Consider the following 24269-nt stretch of genomic DNA (forward strand, 5'->3'; position numbering starts at 1 on the left):
AAGGGAGGGAACATATGGAAGAAGTTTATATGCTGTGACCTTGGCAAATTTCATAGAAGCTAGAAATTGTCTCTCCCTTTGCCAATTGATGGACTGTCCTAGCACAAATAAGCAGTGGGCAAATGTAATAAAGTGTTTACATTAAGGTTTGGCTTATGACGTTTCACCCTATTCATGTATATTTATGTAGGTGATGAAATGAAAAAAGGCATCTATGTGGTTGGATTCATATGAGATATGAAAACATAGTGGCTTGCCGTCTTACTATGTATCTCTTCCTTCAAAGGATATTATTGACTGCCCCAAATGGTGCTCCATTCATGGATGTTGGTCCTACTTGAAATGTTCTTGGAAGCATTGTAATCTTGCTCTTGCCATTCTTTTCATGTGAAATTGTGAGAATTAGAATATATATAAAAGCACTTTTACGATCTCCGTTGGGTAGTTGTCAAATGTAAAAGTTTATTTTTGCAACCCTCCATAACTCAAATGAAAAATGAAAAAGGAACATAATCAACAAGTACCCATCTCAGCTAGGGAGGATCCCTCACCATCCAATTTGTTAATGAAATTTTCAAGCTCATTCGTAGAGAGCAGAGTGTGGGTAGCCAAAAGGTCCAAAAGATGTTGCCAGGTCTCCTTCATCTGTGCTATGTAAGCCACCAAGGCTACTGTGTGATTTCACTGAGCCAGGAAGCTGGCAATGTCAAGAGTGTCTAGATATGATGAGGCAAAGTGCTCTCTAATGTCAGAGTAGGTGTCACACTAAAGCCAGGAGAGTTGTTCTGACTCTACTGTGTCCAGAGAGAGAGTTCTATCAAACGTCTTCAAAAGACCATAAAGTCTGAGACACAGAGAGAGACAGAGAGGAGAAAGAAAGATTTTATTAACGTCTACCAAAGACTACGAAGTGTTACAAGAGTTCCATGTGTAAACTGAAGCTTAAGCATTGAAACAAAAGTGCTAAGAGGAAAACAGCCCCGCATACTATGAAGGATTTCTTAATTTTCATTACCCAGGAATCTGAAGTGTAACGTATATGATGTACAAAGTGGGGTCTTTCAGAGCTACAGATTGAGTCCTGCAAAGGCATCATTTAGGTTCTTGAGATCCCAGATGACCACTTTCCCATCGAAGCCTGCCAGGGATCAAAAAAGGAGATGACCCTCTTATTGCAAATGAAATCCTCAAAAGAGTCATTCCTAGCACAGTAACTCAACATGAACAGATATGATACCAGCCACTGCCAGAAACCTTTATTCAAACTCTCCACAACTACTACAAAGAACTACTAAGAAGTGTAGAAACCCAAGCAAGATCTAGAACAGAGAACTTGAAATCTTGTGGACCTTACACTTCAAATAGAGAGCTTCTTTGCCCTCATTATTCATCAGCATCTGTAATACTTATCTCAAGGTCTGCTAACTATAAAAGCGATACCTGTAGTACTGAAGGCATGCTGTGCCTGATTCCCACCCGCAGGTATCAGTGCAAAGGACCTATAAAGCAATCAAACCAAATGTATGATCAAGATTTTAAAAAATATAAACCAGAATAACCCATAATACATGACTTTGATCAAGCTCCGAAAACAACTATGTATCTTTAATAACAATCCTTGACATGGAGCTGCATCAGGACAAAAGTGCAGGTGATAGCTACCTTGGTCCAGATGCACAGCAAACAGTTTTAACTGAATAAAAAAATTTCACACATCTGGGTGGAGATGCGGTTGAGCATCACAGATGTCAGGGTTCAAACCCATTCTTTGGCCAGGGTGGGTCATAAGCTAATCATGAACCCCTGGCAGCCAGACAGTTTTCATGCAGCATAATTTGGCAAGTCAAGCAGCAACTTCTATAAGAGATAGAACCACTCTCAGATCCAATCCTAACAGAATTCAAGAACCTGATCAAGGCCGTCCAGTTGTTACGATAGCACACCGATTCCACTTGATCCAAAACCAAATCTAGATGAAGTATCCGAGATAATTGCTCCTCTCCATTGTACCAAGATAAGGAGGGGATACATGAGTTATCCTGAGTCACTGGATGCAAGTGTCATGCTAGGCTACCAGTTAGAATTAGGGTATATAGCAAGCAAACAAGAATGTAACAAAGGTAAGCCCTCAGCGCCCGAAAGACAAACTCCTAGAGGGTTCCCTGCAGCTCTTGCCACTGTGTGTCCCGGCATCAATCAAACAATGTGTAGTGCCATAAAGCCTAATTCAACCGTTCATACACTATTTACCTAACAAATCGAGCCCAAGATTGCCATGCAGGGATCTCATCCTGTGTGGGGTAATATATACAAAGCAGCGTTTCAACTCATGCAGAAGATGAAAACGCTGCACCTTCAACGAAGGTATGTTCACACTATGGAGAGCTAAGAGTAGGATAGTTGACAGTTCACTGATTGGTTTAATCTTTGCCCTAAAGTCATGATTTAATTGGAGCTGCGAGTGACCAAAGACTAAAAAAAAATCCTTTTTGAGGAGCGACAAGCAAGTAAGCAATGGTATGATAAAGCCCACATCTAGGTAGGTATGATAAAGCTTCGAAACATTAAATGAGAGAAAGGGTGAGCATCTAGGTAGGTCTCGTACACTCAGTGCTTCCATCTATCCCCTTGCTAAGACAACTTACCACTTTAACACTGCAGGAATGTATCTTAGACGACATAAAATGTGGTCATTTGCAAACATTTCCCAAAGCATCTACCCACAACTACTCTGAAACATACAAGTCAGGAAAGATACATACGTTATGCAATTCTCATGAGAACCTCCATGAAATTTTGATGGTTCCACTCCATCAAGACTTGTGCCATGCTTTGCTTGCCCATAGAACTTACCAAATGCTTCTGAAAACTAGATTACCATAAGGAGCGAGGGAACATGGAAACAGTGTCAGAGAAAATTGCACTAACAAGGGATGAAAATTATCATGACAAGAATGTAGGAAACATCTTTACCTGAGATCCAGCTTTTATGTCACGTGTAGTTGACTTTTGCTCATCTAAATATCTCGAGAACCTCCTGTGCAAATAATTACTAAGTGTTAGAACATTTTTAACAGTCTGTGTGGGTGGCATGGAACAAGGAAAGTCAGAACTGCAAAACAAAGTTGCACTAACCAGATGCCCTTGTTGTCTCCGACAAAAAGCATAGGGTTGCAATCAAAGCCACCAGCTACTAGTCTATTCTCTGAGAGAAACAATACCTGTTAATCAGCAACAAAATGTGTTGATCTTTTTCAAAATGTTTCAATACATGCCCATAAAGCTATAGACTGTTAACTGATCATTTTAAGAAAGACCATTATGGTCCATCAAGTCATAAAACACAAAAAAGAAGACATCATTATGGACCAGGAGTGGAGATATACAGACTGAAAAAAACACACTTCTTAATCGCTCAGCCTATGCCTACATCAGAAAACAGTTTTCATTGGGTTTGAAAGGGTTTCTTCACTCTGTCAGCTATGCTTGGCAGCCAACAACATGTGCATCCATGAGCTCTTACTTTCCTCATGTGTGCTCAATCATCAAAAGGCAAGATTCTTGAAATATGTAGCGGCTATTGGCTGTTACTTTGCTCACATGATCAATCATCAAGACCACTTACTCAAGCATGTCTCTTATAAACACTGCAAAACATGAAACGAAGGCTCCCTCCATGGCTGGCTACTCTCGGAGGGAGGCTACATTGGATGGGGAGGAGGGAAAAGCCACATCAAGGGCCTACAGAGGAAAAGGCCAGGTACCAAAGAAAGCCTTTCTTTCTCTTTCTCTCATGTTAGTACTACAATAAAATGGCAGAGACCCTTTGGGTCTTTTGCAAAAGTTTTTTTTTTCCCCAACTGGCTTTTGGCCCAAGATCCTCCTGTTGTTACTGATTTTCCACCGCCTGTAGTAGGCGCTTAATTCCCATAGGCGATGCCGCTGAGGAAGCACCAAGGGGGTTTTGAACCCAAGACCTCTTAGTCCTGGGCAAACACCTTCACCACTTGAGCTGTCACCTCATTGGCCTTTTGCAGACGTTCTTCCCTTCTTTCTTTCTCTTTCTCTCATATTAATATTACAATAAAATCGATGGCCCCAATCAAATAAGTTCTTTAGTGATCAAATTGGCAATTTCACCGCTTTGAGATACCTCTTGATTATCATTATATCAATTGTAATATCCACATCATTGCTGCAGATCAGCCTTCTTTCTAATTTCTCTCACTACAACACTTCTCCACAGTTATTGCATTTAACCTTTTTGTAACTGCCTCGGTCTCAAATAAACTTCCTCTACCACCATTGTTTATTCCTTTACCATTCTACTTGCCTATGTCTCTGGCCCTACCACAGACTGCAAAAGCATGCTCCTCACGATCTTCAATTACTCTTCGTAATACAACATAGCAATCAGCTTGTGAAGGGTGACAGTGCAAACCTTGCAGCCATAAGCATAGCTCAAGAAATACAAGATGATGCAAACTTGTTCCCCTTCAGTTCTTCATGCTAGTTGCTCCATTCCTATATGGACGGTAAGTGTCCTCCAAGTGGATCTCTATCATTCATGCTAAGGGAATGAAAACAACTTTTGAGTTCTAACACGGCATGCGCACTCCATAGCACCACTATCAACATAAAAGAAGCAGTGCCTAACTTCGATAGAAAGTATAGTCGAATTTAAAAATAGTAGCCACTGTCATCATAATCAATGGCAAGAAATATTTCTTGTTTTTTCAATAACATACGTTCCAAGTGGCAAATTGACTAGTGTTTTTTTTAATGAATATTATAATCTTCAATCAAATGTTGATTTCAAGGTAGTAAATTTTCTTTTTTTGCCTTCCACAATCTTTCAAAGGTTTCTACTGGTAAAAGGAAATTTCATTTTAAACATCTAGATGGAATTGTTAGGCTTCTATCTAAAACATGCACCTGTGGCTGAGTGCAAGGGTTTGGCTGATGAAATTGCAACATTTTGCTGTGGGCAGTAGTTGTTTTGGGTTCTAGTGCTCTGTTCATAGAGCTTGGCTAAACCAACTATTCTGTTTTTATTGCATTGGAAAACAAACAAGTAAAATCCATAAAAACGAGCTCTATATCCATCTATCCAAGTTTAAAAATAATCACATTAACTATGATCACAACTGTGTGTTTATGTTTCCATCATAAAATTTGAAAAACCTTACATCTCGTAGAGGAAGGCCCTGAAGTGTTATAACTTGAGAAGAAGTGGTACGGCCAGTAATTTTCACAAAACAAATAGTTGAGTCATGACCTGTACTTTTCCCAAGGTGTTAGTAAACAATGTAAAAAATGCAGATCTATCGAATAAAATGACAACGAGCTTAGTTAGAATAGTGAGGAATTTACCTACATAGGCAAGTACACTTCCAGTTGGAGACCACTTTACACCGAATGTCCAGCCAAATGCATCACTGAGTTCAAATAGTTGCTGCATTGACATCAAAGCATTCATTGGTGGATAGTTATTCACCAAAAAATCATGAGTCACAAAGAAGCATACAATGATTCGATAATCCCTTAGAACACAACTCTATCAAACTTTCTTTAGTACAAATTCCTCTTGTAGGTCCTTCAGCCCCAGCCAAAGTAAAAATGTGACGAGGCAAAAATGATGCTCATTGTGCATCCTAATTGAGCATATGCACTGACAGCAAAGGTTATCAAACGGCCAACTGGCTACAGAATGAAAGTGGTGAAGGACGTGACAGATTTTTATATACCTTCATAAGGTTAGAAAAATTTGAACTTACAAATTCAGAGATTTAAGAAAGAAATAATAGTGAATAAGGACAAAGACAAAAACAAAGCATTTGAAAGATAAAAAATAAATAAACTAACAAACCTAGCTACTAAGGAGAGGAAATCAAAAGATAATATCAAACAAAGACTTTTAATTAAGACATTAACCAAAAACAAAAAAACAAAAAACAAAAAACAAAAACAAACAAACAAAAAAACAAAACAAAAAACAAAAAACAAAATAGCAAAACAGAGAACTGTAAACTCTAGACCTAAAGCTCTAAGAGCTAGAACCAAACATTAAGCTAAACTCTAAAAAAGACTTCGACTCAAAAGTGCAACCATTTAACTCCAATGTCTGTCCGAACATGAAGTGTAGGTTCATCAACTCTATCATGCATAGCGTGGACAATAAGCTATGACATCCCTACTCACGTCATCAGTGCCCAAGAGTAGGTGCAGGTTTGTATAAGGTTAGTCCAAAAGAACATGCTTTATAAAACCAGCGAACTGAGTTTCTATCACTCTCTGGAGGTGACAGATTTTTATCTTTTCCTTCTTGAGGTAAGCTCTCTCAATGTAACAGGCCGGTCCCCACCAATAGAGATGAAACTGTTTACTTAAACAATGCTACACATCCATTTATACATGTGGATGAGTCCAATATGTTGAGTGATAAAACTTTGTTACTAATGGAAGGGTCTCTTTAGGTCCAAGTGTTGATTGCTTCCACTCTTCAGTGTAATCCATGCATGCAACATCTTCTCCTCTCTCCTCCTTTTCTGTTCTCTCTTCCTTTTCTCCTTTTCCTCTTCTTACTTCCCCTTCCTCCTACTACTCTCCTTTTCTCCCCTTCTCCCATTCTCTCCTCTTTCTCCTTTTGTTTAGTTTTCTCCAATTTCAAGTTTTCAAATTCATTTCCATTGCATTAGTTGGTGATATTTGGCTTCTCTAAGCTGTAGAATGATCTATAGAAGTTCTAACTTTGAAACTAATGTAAATTTTTATTATATCCAGCATGCCATATTTTAGTATTTATTTGCTTTAGTTGTTCATATGTTTGTTTAAATTTCGATTTTTATATGTGAAATTTATTCCACAGTGAATGAAACATTTTAGGATAAAACCTCGAGAAAAACAAAACGTTTCGCATGACTAAGGGGCTTTCCCACGATCAATATTTTATTATGAGGCAGTTGCAACTGCTATCCTTAGGTTGGATGTTTCAAAAGAGATTTTGAGCTGTTAAAATGCAAGAGTCTGTTCTGTTTCACTGAAGCTAAGCAAGTACTCATGCCCCAAGCAACAGGCCACATTACTATGTGAAGCTCTAAGGTGGTGTTCAACAATATGAAAGCATATCCAAGTGATCATGTCATTAGCTCTGAGGAGGATTGGTGCAATTTTCTACTTCATACTTAGTATAAAAGCACCATAACCTGAGTGCCTGATGAATCCAAAGGAAAAACAATTACTGATGGATGCAGATTCTGAACAATACTTCTTTTCCTCACACAAAGCAAGAGGGTATGCTAGCAACTGAAACTAAATAGAAACTTTGATACTTTTTGTCATTAAATCCACATTGACTATTAGTATTTTCTGTCCTGAAATCATATATGTGTGTCTAAGTCATAGTTTTGGGAATCAGGGAAATGGAAACAGAAACTGTACTTCTGAGGGGACAGATGGGCAAGGCTACATCTGTAACAATATCGCAAGCAAGGGGTTGGGAGGAAAAGGAATGGAGAGGAAAGAAGGTGAGAACATAATAAAACAGGAGGAGAGGAATATAGATGGGAGGGAAGATATAAGCCATGAAACATGTTACTTGACCTAAACTGACCTTGGAATCTAGGATGCAAAGGGGAAATTGCAGGTGTGATTGGGGAAACTGGCAAAGGGCAAACGGCCCAATGCCATTTTGGAAGTGGATATAAGAAATGACTGAAATGCATTTCGAACCAAATGACACTGGGAACTGTGTGTTTCGGCCATTCGAGGTGTTCCCCAGACACTATGGTCTGAGTCTCCTGATTAGAACCAGCAACAAGACTTGGAAGTTGACCCTAACATAGAAATTGAAGCATCCCATAAGCTGCATTGCTACAAAACAAAGTGAAGGGGCAAAGAACTAAGACCAGCAAACCTCTCCAAATTTCATCTCTCCAAAAGACGTGTTTGCATCTCCTCTGCCAAAACAATACAAAAAATAAATTACAAAAAACATGGGGAAACACATCATGGTAGTTACTAGTGATTCACAACCAAAATGATGTGCTTCTGCAAACTTAATTCAATCCACATTTACTCCTTTAAGGGCTACAGAGTGAGTGCATAAATCTCACCTAGCATCAACACCTTTTATATAGGCAGAAAACACTCGACATTTGCAATCTGTGGACGTGGTTGCTAGAAGTACCTGCAATACAGCAGCTGCCTTGAGAATTGCTATGTCAAAGGGCAGCATGCAAATGGTATGTGCAGGTAAAAATGTAGGATTTCATTGCACCTCTACTGTGCTTAGTTGGCCTTGAGGATAGAAAATGGACAAGCGCTTTCTAGTGTAATTTATTTAAGATCGGTCATTTCACCTTTACAAGACTCACCTTCTGGCTGCCAGACAATGAAGGCAAGGTCTCCCTTTCTCCATCCAGTTTCGTCGAGGCCCAGCAGAGAAAACAATTAATATGCAATTTATTTTCAGAAGTGAAAGCTAGGCAGCTTCATTATGTGGCACAGCTGGATCAGATTGGGACCAAACCATGCCAGTGTCCCCCTTCTGCTGCCCTCACAAAATTTGAGCACTTACCTAAGCTTGCTGACTAGGAGCCTACATCAGATTTGGTAAAATATCAACTCGGAACTTGAAATCTTGTCACCTGATGTCTCATTTGAGCATCATCTCAGCAAGAGCTTTATAGAAGCATGCTAGTGAGACGGTCATTAAACACCGTCATGGTCCATGCAGTAATTAGGGTTTCTATCTAGTCCATAATGGGTGAGTTAAAAGATCTATTATTTCCTGTATATATGTATGACCCAATCAAATATCAATACATCGGATTCTTCACCTTGTTTAATCGCACGTGAAAATAACCAGGAGGATAATCCATCCCGGAGTCGTTCATTTATTGGCCCTTTTTAAGATCTTACTTGTGTAATCGTCAACACCCCTTGCAGACTTGCAGTGTGGTGGCGGGGAATCGATATCCATTACCTGGCACGAGGTGATTACTTGTGGAGTAATCACGCACCATACTTTCAATTGTGGAGTAATCATGCACCATACTTTCAATGGTAACTTGAAACAACATGTTCCACTCTTATTTAAGCAAGCACTTACAATCAATCTTGAAAAACCTGGTTAAAACCAGAAAAGAATACTCATAGCTGAGTTGTAGGAGCCATGATTGGCATCAATAGAGACAGTTCACCTTCTCTTCCTAATGAGCTAGGGAAAATTGGATAAGTGCTCCCTAAACCTCACTTTGACTTGAAATGGCTACCGACTGGAGCTAGACTCTAAGGGTAGACATAATCTACTCACAGGGCACTAAGGGGATCGCTTGCATGACTTCTCGTGCTCACACAAGGCTTATTATGCATATATGTCAACAAATGGCACTCACTAAAGCTAAAAAGTACTCTTAGCTCACACCCTTAGGCTGCTTTTACTCAGCAAGAGTTGCCTACTGCATAAGTTTTGGTTAATCGAATCATAATCATAACATAGTTTGTGGTACCATGAGAAAAAGAGGAATTTTAAGCTTATTTAAATAAATGGATAATTGTATTTAATTAAAAGAAGAATTTTTATGATGTTTGAGTAGAGAAAGATTTGAATTAATTTTTAATGACAAAAGAGAAATTTTCAACATAATTCCACCTAGGGAATTATGGTTGAGAAATTAAATGGTAGAAAGATTATCTTTAGATATTTTATGTGGTTAAATCACCAAATTGGTATTTACCCAAAAATAGATTAAATGGAAGAAGAGTATTTAAATTAAAACCCAATATTCTCTAGTAAAACCATTTCTTCAAAGAGGATCCAAAAAGAAGTTGAGGAGCATTGTTAGGCTTTGTAAAGAGAACATGGATATCTTTACAGAGGGTAAGGTTCTAAAGCTATACATTGTCTTCATAACTGAGTCAAAACTGCAAGGTTACATAAATTCTTTGAAAAGACAGTTCCCATGATCCACGATCATGAGTTGGATGCCTTCACAATGTGTATGCATACATCACGCCTCCTTGTGACATATATCAACCGCCCTTGCAAGATTCTTAAGGTCTACCTTTTATAGAAGCTTAGCCAGATGCTCTTGACAAAATTAGAACACTGCTAGAATGAAAAAGGAATGCATATCATTTGACTCACATTGTTGGGGTGCCAAGCAACGCTCGTTACAGTCGAATTGTGCTTCTTGCGAATGATCTTGCTCACCCACCTATTCATGCCCAGAAAAAAAGCCATAACTTTGGTCAAAGTAATTGCAAGCAACTTTCAGGCTTTTCCCGTGGAAGACAAAGTGAAGTTCATCTGTGACGTGAGATACCTACAGTAAAAGGCAAACTGTAGCTTAAAATTATTACGAAAGAAACAAAGACTTTACGAGACAGGAGAGATTTTGGTAATGTCTCTTGGACATTACCAGTTGTTGTCATTCTCATAATAGCAAATGCACACAAGTTTTGCACCACTTCCAACAGAAAACTTGTTCTCTGGGGTCACAGCAAGGAAAAACAGCACATTTAATACTACTCCCTTGGAGAAAAAAGAGCAAAAAAAAGAAGAAGAAACACATGCTTGTCTTGATGCAGCGAGTCTATTTTTCTTGCCTTTGGGACTCCATTTCACGGAAATAGCCGCTCGATTTAGTCTTAATATTACCAAAGTAGGATTCCATACATCTCCTTCAAGGCTCCAAACGTACCTGCATCATTAACTTCTTATTAGGAGGGATGAGCATGACCTTTTGTCACTCAAAACAGAAGATATTGCATTAAGAACTTATCAGAAAAATGATTGCAGCAATAACTCAATTTAGCTTCTGAAATTGTCTTCTTTGTTAAGGGAAACCATGTTAGATTTAACACATATTAGGCATGCTGAGATTGTTGCAATAAGTGCACTAGCATTACACTACTTCAAGGCCTCGGGCCATACCTAATCATCCCAGTTCTTGACAACAGCAGTATGAAGCTCCAGTTTCTTCCCAAGTGGACAATGTGGGCATTATCCAAGTTAATGACCACATAAGTATATAAGAAGCAGGCTAGATGTGGCATATGGGAAAGAGTGCAGGCAGATCCGATGGAAAAACCACTAATGGTCATGTGACCATCGTGCAGACAAGTCAGCTAAGTAGCCTTGGTACCTGAAAAGGACCCTCGTAACGACACCTAGTAGCCTTGGTACCTGAAAAGGATCCTCGTAACGACACCTGGATTGTTGGCTTGCAATTTTCAGGTACCAAGTAGCCTTGGTACCTGAAAAGGACTGTCATAACAACACCTGAATTGTCAGCTTGCAATTTCAACGGCTTCAAGCCTTTTATACAGTATCTTATGTCACATGCATGTCTAGGATGCACATGGACATAGCCCATGCGTGAAAGGCAGGGTTTGGTAGCCTGTATACAGTATCTTATGTCACGTGCATGCCTAGGATGCACATGGACATAGCCCATGCGTGAAAGGCAGGGTTTGGTAGCCGGTACGGCCAGCCTGGGCAGGGATTTGGCCGCCCAAATCTGCAAAAACCAGGCAACCATGGACGTTATAACCCTGCATGGACAGCTTTATGCACCTTTATTCTAGTTGTGGAGTTGTCAAACTGGCCAACCAGCATTCAGCCAGACCAGCTCTGAGGGCAGATAGAGGGTCATTCTTAAACAAAGATGAAGGTTTGCAGAGCCAGAGTCACATGCAGCAAAGAGGGCATCTCATCCATAGTTTGCACAATCATGCATAGACAGATCTAAGTTTGGATGTTTTGTAATAGACAGTAGTTTAGGTGTCTATTGTCTACATAGTCACAAGAAACGTTTGGAGGTTTTTGAAGTTTCAGCTAGAAACATTTCGTCCGAAATAAAAAAACCGATAGGTTTCAAAAAATCAAAATATTAAACATACTTGGAGCTTTTAGAGATAGACCATTACACACATATAGATGACCAAAAAACGTGATGATTCATGAATTTGAAAACTTGAAACATAGAAACTTCAAAGCATAAACTCCTAGACTCTAAGATGCAAAGTCTAGAGCCAAATAGTGGAGTTAGAAGAACATAAATTTCTAATAATCTATACTTCAAAGTTTGAACTTCTAACTTGAAACTCAAAAAATATGTCAAAGCTTAAGAGTTTAGTCAATAGGGCAGTTGTATATTGTCACCCATGTGCTCATAGCTTAGTCCCAAGTGTAATGTGTCCTCACACGAGAACTACCCAATGTGTCGTCACAATACTTGCAAACCATGCATTTTGTACCGGAAGCACTCGTTAGAAAAGCATATGCTCAATGCTCCACCCTCCTGTTGTTTTTGTGGGTGACAGATGTGCTCTATTTTGTAAGGCCCCCTTTATGAGGAGTAGCTGTTGAGGTGAGCAAACGGCCACCCGACCGCAATTCCCAGTTTAGACATTGGATGGTGTCCAAGCGTGGCCATATGGTTAGGAGACGGTTTACGTAGACTTGGACAGAAAACCAAGGACACTATTCTCGGGTTGTGGAGCCCATTTGAGGGTCCAAATGGTCTTAGATGGCCATGGGAGATATGCTAATTTCCCACAGGACTTTGTTGTAGTCTAATATGGTCCCAGTCGGATGATATGGTTGGTTGGTCATTTTGGACCAAGTCGTGAGTTGGCCGACGTGGCCAACCGACGTCCATGCCGACCTTGGATACGCTGTACCAGCCACTATACTGGCTATACCAACCACTGTACCTGCTGTACTAGTCATTGTACATGCTGTACCAACATTTGTACTTGTTGTACCTGTTGTACCAGCCATTGTACCTATTGTACCGACTGAATGGAGAGTTGTACTTGCTGTACCAGCTCTATTGCATGAAGACCCGTGGTTTTTGGGGAAGAATCAGTACCCACACGGAGGTATATGGATTATGTTGTTGGCTTGGCATTTCTGCAACCTATGTTCCGGCTTGGTTGCCTCGTGTTAGGCTGTGTTATGGCATTTGTATATGGATAATCCGGCATCTCCTGTGGAGAGAGTAAGGCCCTCAAAGCTTGTACATGATATTATTCTCCTTGGAAAATAAAATACTCCAAGGGGGGGGGGGGGGGGGGGGGGGGAGGGGGGGGTCGGCCCATTCCGGCCTCTATGCGGTGTCACACGTGCAAGCTCCATTTTCAGCATTTGTGGATGTTTTGTCCAGCTTTATGTTTTATGCAAAGTGATGATGGATATGTGTTAAGGCTGTGGCCATGTTTTAATGTTTTAATATACATTGATGGTATCAACAAGTGTGTCAGTCCCCTGCGCACCCGCCGCGAGTTACATTGGTATCAGAGCATAGGCTTTCTTGGAAGTGGAGGCTTCCTTCTATCAATAAGGAAGAGAAAAGATCTCAAGTGGGGACCACACTTACCATCATTGCTATTAAGCATGGCCAGCCACTTCATAGCCTATGAAGCAAGAGCATGAGCATGAGCAGTAGACAGCTTGTTGATATAAGGATTTATGAATTTACAAAATTTTATCTTGGAAGCGTGGAGTTGGCTTTATGTGCACACGTTTAGCACTCTTTCCGTATGGATATTGTGGATTATATTATCAAGCTTACAGGCATGCTATATAGAGATATATCTTGGGATATCTTAAGGAGATGGTGAGGAGATATTTCATTTGGCTTCATGACCAACCTGGCAAAGAAAAGCTAAGTATACTTTGAGTTTGCAAAGTTGGTGATTTTGCTATTTACTATGAAGTGTTTTTGATGTTCACTAACCCTTGTATAGCCATGCAAGGAGAAAGGTGGTGTTGTTTGCCTTGAGATGGTTTCAAGGAAACATTGTTTATGGCTCCCTTTATTGGGATGGATTATATCTATGGAGATTTCTTTCTTGGACAAGATTATGGATGAATCTGTCCTAGTTTATAGAGAAGAAATATTTGGATATCTCATGGATATGATGCTTTTATGGATAAAAGTCCACCTCTACTCCAAGGTGTGTGGTTAGCACGGAGTATGTGGTAAGAGTTATGGTATACAAGGATTATGGTATACAGGTCTATGGATTCCTGGACTTCTTTTCTAGGGATTTGGATCCATCCTCAGGTTTATGGATTATGTTTATGACTCCCTTTTACTGGGATGGATTATTCTTTATGGCTCCCTTTATTTGGGATGCATTGGACTTATGGAACTCATGGTTCACATACCCTGTGTAGTGTTCTCTTGTCCTACGTGCTCTCTTGAAGATTGTTTCTACCATGTGAGGGTGGAACAATAGAGAGCAGATGGAAGGGAACATAGGCACTTCAAAGGGTAGTGACAAGCACAACATACCCTGTGTAGTATTCTCTTGTCCTACGTGCTCTCTTGAAGATTGTTTCTTCCATGTGTGGGTGGAATAATAGAGAGCAGATGGAAGGGAACATGGGCACTTGAGAGGGTAGTGTGAGTTGGTGGCCGAAATGCCTACAAACTATTGTTGGCTGAAATGCCTATAAACTATGTGTAGCAGAAATGCTTATGGAACACCAGGTTATCTATGCTTGCGAGTGATGGTTTTATCTTGTTACTTGAGCCCACCTCTCATCCAAGATGTGTGGTCAAAGTACCAACACGGAGTGCAAGTGGTAAAGTGGACATGATACCTGGTTGGCAAGGGACTTATGTGTACGCCAAGGGTCATGTGGATTGGTACATGTTTGTGTGCTTTGAGCTTGGATTATGATATCTGGACTCATGGGACTGTTTTGTCTCACCCATTTCTTTGGGACATGGATTCTTCAGTTATATTGGAATTTTGAGACTGTCTTGTCTCGCTCACTTGATGGAACATGATTATATCTTGAATATATGGCTTGAAGCTTAAAGTTACGGACAACTTTTGAGAAGCTGGGGAGGATGTTACCAGCTTGGACATTTCCCAATATGAAAGGGGTCTGGTGGACTCCAGGATGTCTAAATATTTGGAAAGTACAAGCTTTGGGAATGGGGGATTATCCTAGAATACAAAGGACCACACTCCTAAAATTTAGGAGAGTTGCTATTTTTGGCCCGACTCCGATGGAAATTCTGTTCACGTCATTACATCTAGAATTGAGCAGATACCAAGAGTTGGCAAAGTGCCTATGATAGAATGTCTACCAGTTGGGATATTTTTAGAGAGAAAGTTTATGGAAGGACCCATCTCTTAGATTGGGACATGTGGCAAGAAGGTGGATCAAAGTGAGACAAGTGGCCTGACACTTGTTAGAAAGTGGATCAAAGTGAGACAAGTGGCCTCACACTTGTCATTTCAGCTATTGTGTGGCTCTCCACTTGTCATTGTAGCCTTCTCTTGCCATTTTAGCTCATGGGAGGCCCAAATCTATAAATTGGAGCCCTCTCTCTTCATTAATGGAGGCTCTCTTGCTGCACACTAGCTTCTACCACCGTTACAGGCTGCCCTAATGATGGCTACTCTCTTTCTCTCTCTCTTGAAGGCTGCCCATGAAGAATACCGACTGTTGGGGACTGTTTTGGAGGCTTCCATCGCGAAGAAATACTGAAGGCAAGGGTATTTAATCATTTATTATGATTTCTAACCATTGTACTTGTTGTACCAGCATTTGTACTTGCTATACCTGCTGCACTAGCCATCGTACCGACTGTACCAACCACTATACCAACTTCTGTACTTGCTGTACCAACCACTATACATGATGTACCAACATTTGTACTTGTTGTACATGTTGTACCAACCATCGTACCGACTGTACCAACCACTGTACCTGCAGTACTGGCTAAATGGAGAGTTGTACTTGTTGTACCAACTCTATTGCATGAAGACCCGTGGTTTTTGGGGAAGAATCAGTACCCACATGGAGGTATATGGATTATGTTGTTGGCTTGGCATTTTTACAGCCTATGTTCCGGCTTGGTTGCCTCGTGTTGGGCTGTGTTATGGCATTTGTATATGGATAATCCGACATCTCCCGTGGGGAGAGTAAGGCCCTCAAAGCTTGTACATGATATTATTCTCCTTGGGTAATAAAATACTCCAAAGGGGGGGAGGGGGGGTGTCGGCCCATTCCAGCCTCTATGCGGTATCACACGTGCAAGCTCCATTTTCAACATTTGTGGATGTTTTGTCTAGCTTTATGTTTTATGCAAAGTGATGATGGATATGTGTTAAGGCTGTGGCCATGTTTAAATGTTTTAATATGCATTGATTGTATCAACAAGTGTGTCAAAGGCCCTAGTCCCCCGGGCACCCGCCACGAATTACACTAGGGCGGGGAACACATGGACTAACCCAGGATTAGAGGGAGGTTACCCTAGAATTAGGGTTAAAGCATAGCCAAGGGTGTGGGGACTTGGAGGGTTCATACATAGGATAAGGGCGCTAGCAAGAGGAGGTCTAGATTGGCCGTGGGATTGGAAATAATAGCCATGGTCTAATAATAATAACTAGGGGCTAATAATGGCTAAAAGCTTATTCTCACACGACTGAAAACCTTGTCCACACTCTCTCATCCACCCTTATAAGTTTCCACCACTCTTTATTTTCTCCAAGTTTGCACGCAAGTTTCCTGTGCGGGAGAGATATATGGAGTAAGTGGGCAATAATTCAATGAAGTCAATGGACTTTGAGCACATAAAACCATTGGGTTGGCTTGGACAATATCTCCACCAATAGATATGTTGTTGAGTGCTCATGAAAGCTTTGTCGAGGGTCCCATATGGGATGATGACAGTGATATCACCAATGAGAAGCGCATTATCCAATGTCCCGGGTGGGAGGATAGCGTCGAACCCCAAGTTGATATGTAGGATTCATGTTAGAATCCAAGGTGGTACCAAAAGTTATGTACTGTACGGATCCGTACGTACTGTACGTTGTTTGGTACGGGAAAAAATTAAGGTACGTAAAAATACGTACCATTGGTAAAAATACATAAAATCTCAGAAATTTCAACCACCTACATAAAATTTCAGTCCATGTCCACATTGACATATAAAACTTTCGAAATAGAGACACAACAAGGTCACAAACCTACTAATTCAAAAGTGAGAAATTAGAATCACAAGTCGTCAATCATACTTAATAAGTTAATCGTACTTAATACTTAATACTTATTACTTAAGACAAGTCACATTGTCACAAGTGAGTCGTCCACACATGGTGGGCTAAGGCTTTGAGAGAAAGAGAGAGAGAGAGAGAGAGAGAGAGAGAGAGAGAGAGTTATGTTGCTCCCTTGGGGGCCTGAGCAAGGGTGGGTGGGGAAAGGGGACCGGCCAGCATATTGCCAGTCGTACTGGGCGCCAGTGGCCGAACAGGGGCGGTGAGGGCAGAGGCGAACTGAGGCGGCGGTGAGCAGGGGGCGGCCCAAGGAGAAGGCGGCGGCGAGTCGCGACACTAGCGAAGAGAGAGAGAGTGTGACTGTAGAGGAGAGAGAGCATGGCGGCTGGCCCTTACTGGAAGGTTGAGGTCGTACGGCCTCCAGAGTCCAGATGCAAGACGCAGACACAAGACGCAGGCACGCCGCACAGAAGGACAAAACGGGAAAAAGAAAAAGAAAAAGAAAAAGAAAAAGAAAAAGAAAACGTACGGAACGATCCGTACGTACGGATCCCCATACGGTACGAATGTACGGTACGGATTGGATCCGTACGTACGTTTTGATCCTACCTTGTTAGAATCCGCACACTTTTTGGTGGAACCACGAGTGGCTCAATAATTGTGACTTCCCAAACCCAAATTCGTGACACATGTTGTCACGTGCACACCCATGCCATGGCTAAACCTTAGCGTGAACATTCTTAATCCTTGATTAGTGCAGCAATTAGGATAAGCATTTAGGTCACCATCAGTAGCATAAGCATCAACATCAGCAATAGAATCATCATCATCGTTATCAATATCATCATCATCACCTTTCTCATTAGCATTATGTCAGCATTACAGTCATTGGAAGGCAGGAGCACCCAATCGGTAGCCTCTACAGTGCAGTCGGCAGCCTTCTAGTACCCCTGTAGCAAGCGGCCAAGTGTTATCTAGCATGGCAAGTGTGGGGCAGTGCATACAGTAAGCGCATCATTTAATAGATGATTTATGGCAGTTTCATGTCCACACAACAGGCCGACTACAAATATGTTGGCCAACCAGTCCCTTTCTCACATATATAAGCATCAGTCATAATTCACAGTTAAGGAAGTCATTTCCAGCATTCATTCAGCCCATAGCATCAATAGAAGATATGTAGAAGGGCCAGGGTCACCCCTTGTCAGAATGCACAGCGGAAATGAAGACAACTGATGTAGAGAGCAAAACGCAGATGAGAGAGGGAGAGAAGCTATGTAACTCTGCTCTATATACACAAGAAAATCCCGAATGACACAAAACAAGTGTGGGGGGCCAAGGTCATTTTATATGGCACCAGGTTGCTAGTTGGCCAGCCCAAAACAGGCCGACAGCAGCCAGACATGCTCACGACCAGCAATAAATGCACACGACTAGCAAAAGACCAATCAGCCAGGTGAAAACCAGTTAGCCAGCACAGAGAGTCACGTCAAGCATCTTGCCCTCACTATGAATCAGTATAGCGGAACTGTTGCCAATGAAAATGCGACCTGAGTGTCGTTTAAGATCCTGTAAGAACTCACGGGAAGGAGTCATGTGCCTCGAAGTACCACTATCAAGAATCCACTCCCGAGTATGCCTAGCGGTGAAGCCAACTGCCTCCTCGCTCGAAGAAGATGAAGCATCTGTGTCCAAAATCCCCAAGCGCACAACGGGCGGGAGTCTTTGCAGTTGAAGCTGAAGAATCAACACTCTTCGCTTAGGACATTTTCTCCAATAGTGGCCTTTCTTGCCACAATCATTACATGTCCGCTCAGCCTTGAGTTTCTCATGGTCTGAATTGGGCTTCTTCTCAGAAGACTTCCCTTTGCCCTTATTGTTGTTGTTGTTACGGCCTTTCGACCGCTGGCCAGTCAAGGCCTCATAACCTCCGCCCTATGGTTCGTAAAACGCTCTTCCTTGTCCAAAACCATAGGCACAAGCTCCTCCCACGTGATGGTGTTGAGCCTGCCACAGGAGGTCAAAGGAGTAAAATGGTGAGTACTAAGAGAGCAAATGAGACAACAACGTGATGGCCATGTCCTCTGAAGATATCTCTTTCCTAGCCTGAAGAACCTCCTGCTTAAGAGCCTGCAACTTGTTGATGTGGTAAGGCTCCCACATCGTCGAAGACTTTGCAAGATTCATCACCGGCATCTGCTCTTCCAAGGAGATCCGCTTCATGGGTGATACCCTGTTATACAGAGAAGCCAAATGCTGCCAAATCCCTCTCGCCAATGTCATATGCTTTATATGATTAATCACATGTGGTGTGCAATTAAGGAAGATGAAAGAACGCACACGGGCATTGACACGATCCCACAACTGTGCCTGAGTCTCTCATTCTTTCCGTGGAGGGTAACAACTCCTCGTCCTCCAACTCTGACCGTGGAACACCAACACAATGAAATCAACCAAGTCGTAAGACTCCAAGATAGACTCCATCATTACCTTCCATATACCATAGTTGTTCCCGTCCAACTGTCGATCCACTGGGAACGTGGGGAGTGTAGGGATCTTCACGTGCTTCTCAGCCATCTCAAGCAAGTCTGCCATCCCAAGGGTTCACAAGGTCTTGTGAAGGGAGGGTGGGTGGGAAAAAAAATGAAGAAGAGGCTACAAATAGTATGCAAGGTGGCTGTCCGACGGTGATGGCCGCCTTCTACCTTATCTCCAAGTCCCGAACAGCCCAAGCAATCTCCAATCAGCACCACAAATCAGCAAACCCTCGAGGTCCCACTGTCTCCAAGCTTCAAGCCACCTAGGGCTCTGATACCATGTCAAAATGCACAACGGAAATGAAGACAATTACTGTAGAGAGAAAAACGCAGATGAGCGAGGGAGAGAGAAGCTGTGTAACTTTGCTCTATATACACAAGAAAATCCCGAATGATACAAAACAAGTGTGGGGGGCTAGGGCCATTTTATATGGCTCCAGATTGCTGGTCGGCCAGCCCAAAACAAGCCAACAACAGCCAGACATGCACACGACCAGCAAAAGACCAGTTGGCCGGGTGAAAACCAATCGGCCAACGCAGAGGGTCAGGTCGGGTATCAGTCGGCCAGCATCTGATACAACCGACAGCCATAAACAATCCTCACACCCAGCAAAAATGGGAAAATACTATGGAGAATGAGGAAAAATGGGGGAACACCTAAAATGGGCGAGCACACCCACAACAGAGGCCCTAGTGTAATGTGTAGGCAGGAGAAGACTACTAACACCCCAATGGGGCTGACCATAGCACTAAGTCATGTACAAGCATCATGTAATCTTTTTGTACCATATTAATTAAAAAAACCTTGACACCCAATCTCTCTCTTCTTCTCTCTCCTCTATCTTAATCATTCTTAATTAGCATCAATGTTCTTAATCAAGTTTAGGGCTGTGGATCAGTACTGCAAGGCTTCCACACATGCAACACTTGTATTTTTGGTACTTTTGCACAACCCCTACCTAAGAACATTTAAATTTTTAGAGGTATTTTGCCGAACTGTGATGGAATTTGTTGTCTTGCATGCTTTCTACATTAGTAGACATGGCTTTTTTAAAGGATGTGGGAAGGATACCAAGATTTACCATGAACCCTTGGTGTTATCCAGATTGCAATGGTGGTAGGCAGCCTTGTGGAGTTGGTCATACTCAGCAGTGCCTAGGCCAAGGTTTCCGGAAGCCTTATAGATAGCCAATTGTGTTGACTACGGTAGCCCATGACATAGATTAGGGTGTGGTAGTATCTTTTATCCTCGACTTTGTATGGATTAGATTGGCCTAAGGTTTGACCTTGGTGTTCTCGAGGGGAAATTCGGTTGCTTCAAGGCTACCATATAGGAGGGAAAGTTGGTCATTCCATCCATGATTAAATACTTAACAAGGTTGGGGTCATCAGTGATTGGCACGCTCGCGGCAATCCGACCTCAAGCTCAAGGATGAGTCCGGAGGACTCTATGGTTGGGTGGTGAGTTGCTAGCCACAATTCATCCCTGACATGCAATGCCTACAGCGTAGGGTCTATGGAAACCTCGCTAGGGTTTCTCAGGTTTTTTCTCTAATCCTAATCCTCATGGTTCTAGGTTAGATAATTTGCATCGCATGACCATGATGGATAGTGGCTAGAGTCCTCCGGACTCACCCCCAAGCCTGAGGTCGGATTGCGACAGCCTACCAATCACCAATGACCCTAATCTTGGGTTAGTCCACGTGTTAATTCCTTGTGTTCCGCGCCCTAGCCCTAGCCCTAGGCTGGTCGGGACGTAACAAGGGGGACGCTCCAGCTTTCAAAAAACCAGCTTACTTGAGTACCCAAAGGTTTGAGGTTTAAGTGACAGAAGCGGACCTTTTGGTAACTATGCGCTAGAAGGGTGCCCAAACTGAGCACCTGCAGCATGGGCCCATTTATGGGTCTGGTCATGTGCTTCAAAAGTCCTCAGCTACTACAAGCAAGGTCAACCAGCCTAGTCAGTCTATACTTTCAAAAATGAAAGATCCTATGCAAAATCCCCTTCCCTTGGCCAAATACTACTTGCTTTAGCTCTTAAAAACCACTCTTAATTTAGACTACGCATATATTAGCAAACCAGTGAGGTATTGAGATCTTACGAGTTCCTGTCATGAGAAGCTGTCACGATCTTATTGGAAACTGGACCCCAATCAATTCCAGAAATCAACTGATCATGCTGCAGACATTTCCCCAAGAAGTTAAATCAAGCAAATTGATCAAGGGAATGAAATACAACATAACACCGTCATTCATGCCAGCATTATTTGTTAAATTTTTAGAAATTATAACATCCCTTCTTATAATGAAATTATAACATCCCTTCTTATAATTTTTACTCAATACCCAAAAAGCTAAAGCACGTGCAGTCTATGTACAGAAACATGGCCATCACCTATGTATCATATCCTTATTCATAACTATCCATACAGCTAGGTGTCCTGTTGTCATGCATCTATGCGGCCAGCTGCATAAATTTTGCTGTCTACCTGCTTTTGAATAGTCATACCTGCTCTTGTATAATCAATACATTTGCAAAAAGCGTGTTGATTTGTTGTGTAATTAGATTTAACCTCTTTCAGCAAGTTATAGTGGTATCAAAGCTTGGACTTGCTCACTTAAGTGAGACCAACAGGAGTCAAGGAACTCACAGGATGGTTACTCAATAAGAAATTAGACCTGTTATTAATTGTCTGCTTTGCAACCATGAACAAAAATGACAGAATGCATCAAAGAAGTTATGAATTGCATATCATTGAAACATTTCCTATGTACAGGGTTATTGTTTGGAAATGTAGGAGCATGGATATTTGCATGAAGATTATTGCATTTTTACAAGCGTTCAATGACTTGTAGCTCCTCCCAAAATCAATGTCATTAGAAGAATGAAAATTATATTTAGCATTCTCTCTATATATCTTTGGAGATTTGAATAAGCCTTCATAATGTGACGCACTTTCTCCTATCTAATTTTTGTAAATGTTTCATGAATTAAGTGCCATGATGGGAGATTTCTGCATTAAGTGCGTGAACGCTGGAAGGATCTTTGTGAGGAAGTACCTGCGCATGTTTATCACATCGGACTACAAGCTACATCACAAGCTACATCACACAAACTTAAATAACATCTCAAAACTAAGATCCATCGTGGAGGAGGTTAAACACAGGTCTTGGAGGGTGCCGGGTTGCTGAAGAGGGTCCAACAACCTGCCTTACCACAACTAGTTGTTGTTTGGGTGGTCAACCCAGTACATGAGCACATCACATGATGAGTTCATGCAGTACGGGCTTGTCGGAATGGGGCGTCAGCATTATTTGGACAAAGCAAAGATGCCCAATTCTACCCAAATCTCAGAAGCTTGGCCACATACCTAGGAGGCCAGGGCTTTAAAATGGCATGAAAAAATGATGTGCAAATGCCAGCGCTAGAATTGTAAACAATATGCAAGACTTTTTGCAATGCAGTTTCTGCCAGGACATACCTGTTGTAGAAGGTAAACTCTCTCCCAGACAGACTCACGAGCGGGAGACGCCTTATATATGTGTACTTCGTTGTTGTTGGGGCATACAGCAACCACTGCATGCATCAGAAAACAATCAGAGCCGCCTGCAAACTAGGATGATGATGAGATCGATGCGAAGGGCCCGATTGATGATTACTTGACAGATCAGAATTCCAGACGTGGCAGGTGATGCAGGCTGCCAGCTGATGGGAGGCCACTGCGGCCATGTCAGAAGATTGCTGCAGCAGAATAGCTTCTTGGTGACTAGGATATGGCAGTGCAAAAGCAAACCAAAAGTTCGACGCAGAAACTGAAATCCTAGGTACTTTGATCTTAATAACACTTCTTCCCTTTGCTGAGGCGGGATCCCTTCAACGTTAATTTTCTTTGGGCCCCATGGACTCACACCTACATACAATTTTTATTTTTTATTTTTGATTTTAATGTAGGGGTAGGCCTTCCTTTGAGATTTATTTTAAAAAACCTTAGATATTTGGTAGCAAATAACTATTGGTTTAGATTCATTTTTTTTAGGGTTGTAAGTAAAAACGCCACTTTTTCTATCAGGGGTAAAGGTTCTCCTTCTAAAGGCCCCAAGACAAGTTTGTAGTCTTCCTTTTTGAGACTTGATTGGCATTTGGTGTAAAGACTAATCTCATCCTCAGTAAGCTTTCCCAACTGCCTTTTTTTTTTTGAAGAACCTCCAGCTGATCACACCAACTTTTCCTCCTCTGCTTTCTCTCATATGCTCTCGGTTTCCCCACCCTTCTAATAACACCCTGCATCTCATTGGCAAAGGATCTCAAAGCTCCCTCCTTATTGCCTCTTCTTCTCAATATGGTGATTGCATCTTTAGTGTACCTAATGAACAACTCATCTTTGAGTAGGGAATTATTGACCCTCAGCTTCCTAGTGGGAAATCGACGCAATTTCTCCTCCTCCCAATCTTTCGCATGCCACTCCCACTTCAAGGGCATGTGATCAGAGAGAGTAGAGGAATTATCAATTTCAAGATTTAAGGTACAAGGAACCTAGGTAGCTTGATGACTAAGGAAGACCGTGTCTAATTTGGAAGAGGAGCCAAAATGGAGAGCCCCCATTCCTTAAGAAGACTCCAAAAGACTGCATTTTTTCCTTATCTTTAATACCTATCACATTCCAAGTGCAACCCCTGACCTCCAACTTATTATTCATG

The 24269-nt window shown here is 41.7% G+C and overlaps 1 protein-coding gene across 2 annotated transcripts; it reads right to left on the reverse strand.

Moving 5' to 3' along the window:
* Positions 1-863: 863 nt before the first annotated feature.
* Positions 864-23436, reverse strand: LOC147604124 (actin-related protein 2/3 complex subunit 1A-like). 2 transcript variants are annotated; one of them, XM_086795104.1, is made up of 15 exons: positions 23232-23434; positions 23054-23148; positions 21674-21750; positions 10612-10706; positions 10425-10494; positions 10151-10220; positions 8115-8188; positions 7916-7958; positions 5374-5455; positions 5190-5278; positions 3136-3221; positions 2974-3037; positions 2763-2869; positions 1441-1499; positions 864-1138 (listed from the first exon to the last, which is right to left on the reverse strand). In XM_086795104.1, exons 1-15 carry the CDS (start codon positions 23299-23301, stop codon positions 1068-1070), a joined length of 1152 nt encoding a protein of 383 aa, XP_086651230.1. In that variant the 5' UTR covers positions 23302-23434; the 3' UTR covers positions 864-1067. The 2 variants fall into 2 exon arrangements, with proteins under 2 accessions (XP_086651230.1, XP_086651231.1); XM_086795105.1 differs by lacking the exon at positions 2763-2869 and having other exon boundaries at positions 23232-23436.
* Positions 23437-24269: the final 833 nt, after the last annotated feature.

This window comes from Cibotium barometz, chromosome 62 (assembly GCF_041138505.1).
Source record: "Cibotium barometz isolate CiBa-2024 chromosome 62, ASM4113850v1, whole genome shotgun sequence".
In the NCBI taxonomy this organism is placed as follows: Eukaryota; Viridiplantae; Streptophyta; class Polypodiopsida; order Cyatheales; family Cibotiaceae; genus Cibotium; species Cibotium barometz.

Bases quoted from the DNA above. Each gene is read 5' to 3' on its own strand.
- LOC147604124 (XM_086795104.1), bottom strand. From the start codon at position 23,301: ATGGCCGCAGTGGCCTCCCATCAGCTGGCAGCCTGCATCACCTGCCAC. The intron at 23,149-23,231 runs GTAATCATCAAT...TGATGCATGCAG, and splicing joins CTGGAATTCTGATCTGTCAA to TGGTTGCTGTATGCCCCAAC. The intron at 5,279-5,373 runs GTAAATTCCTCA...GGAAAAGTACAG, and splicing joins AAGTGTACTTGCCTATGTAG to GTCATGACTCAACTATTTGT.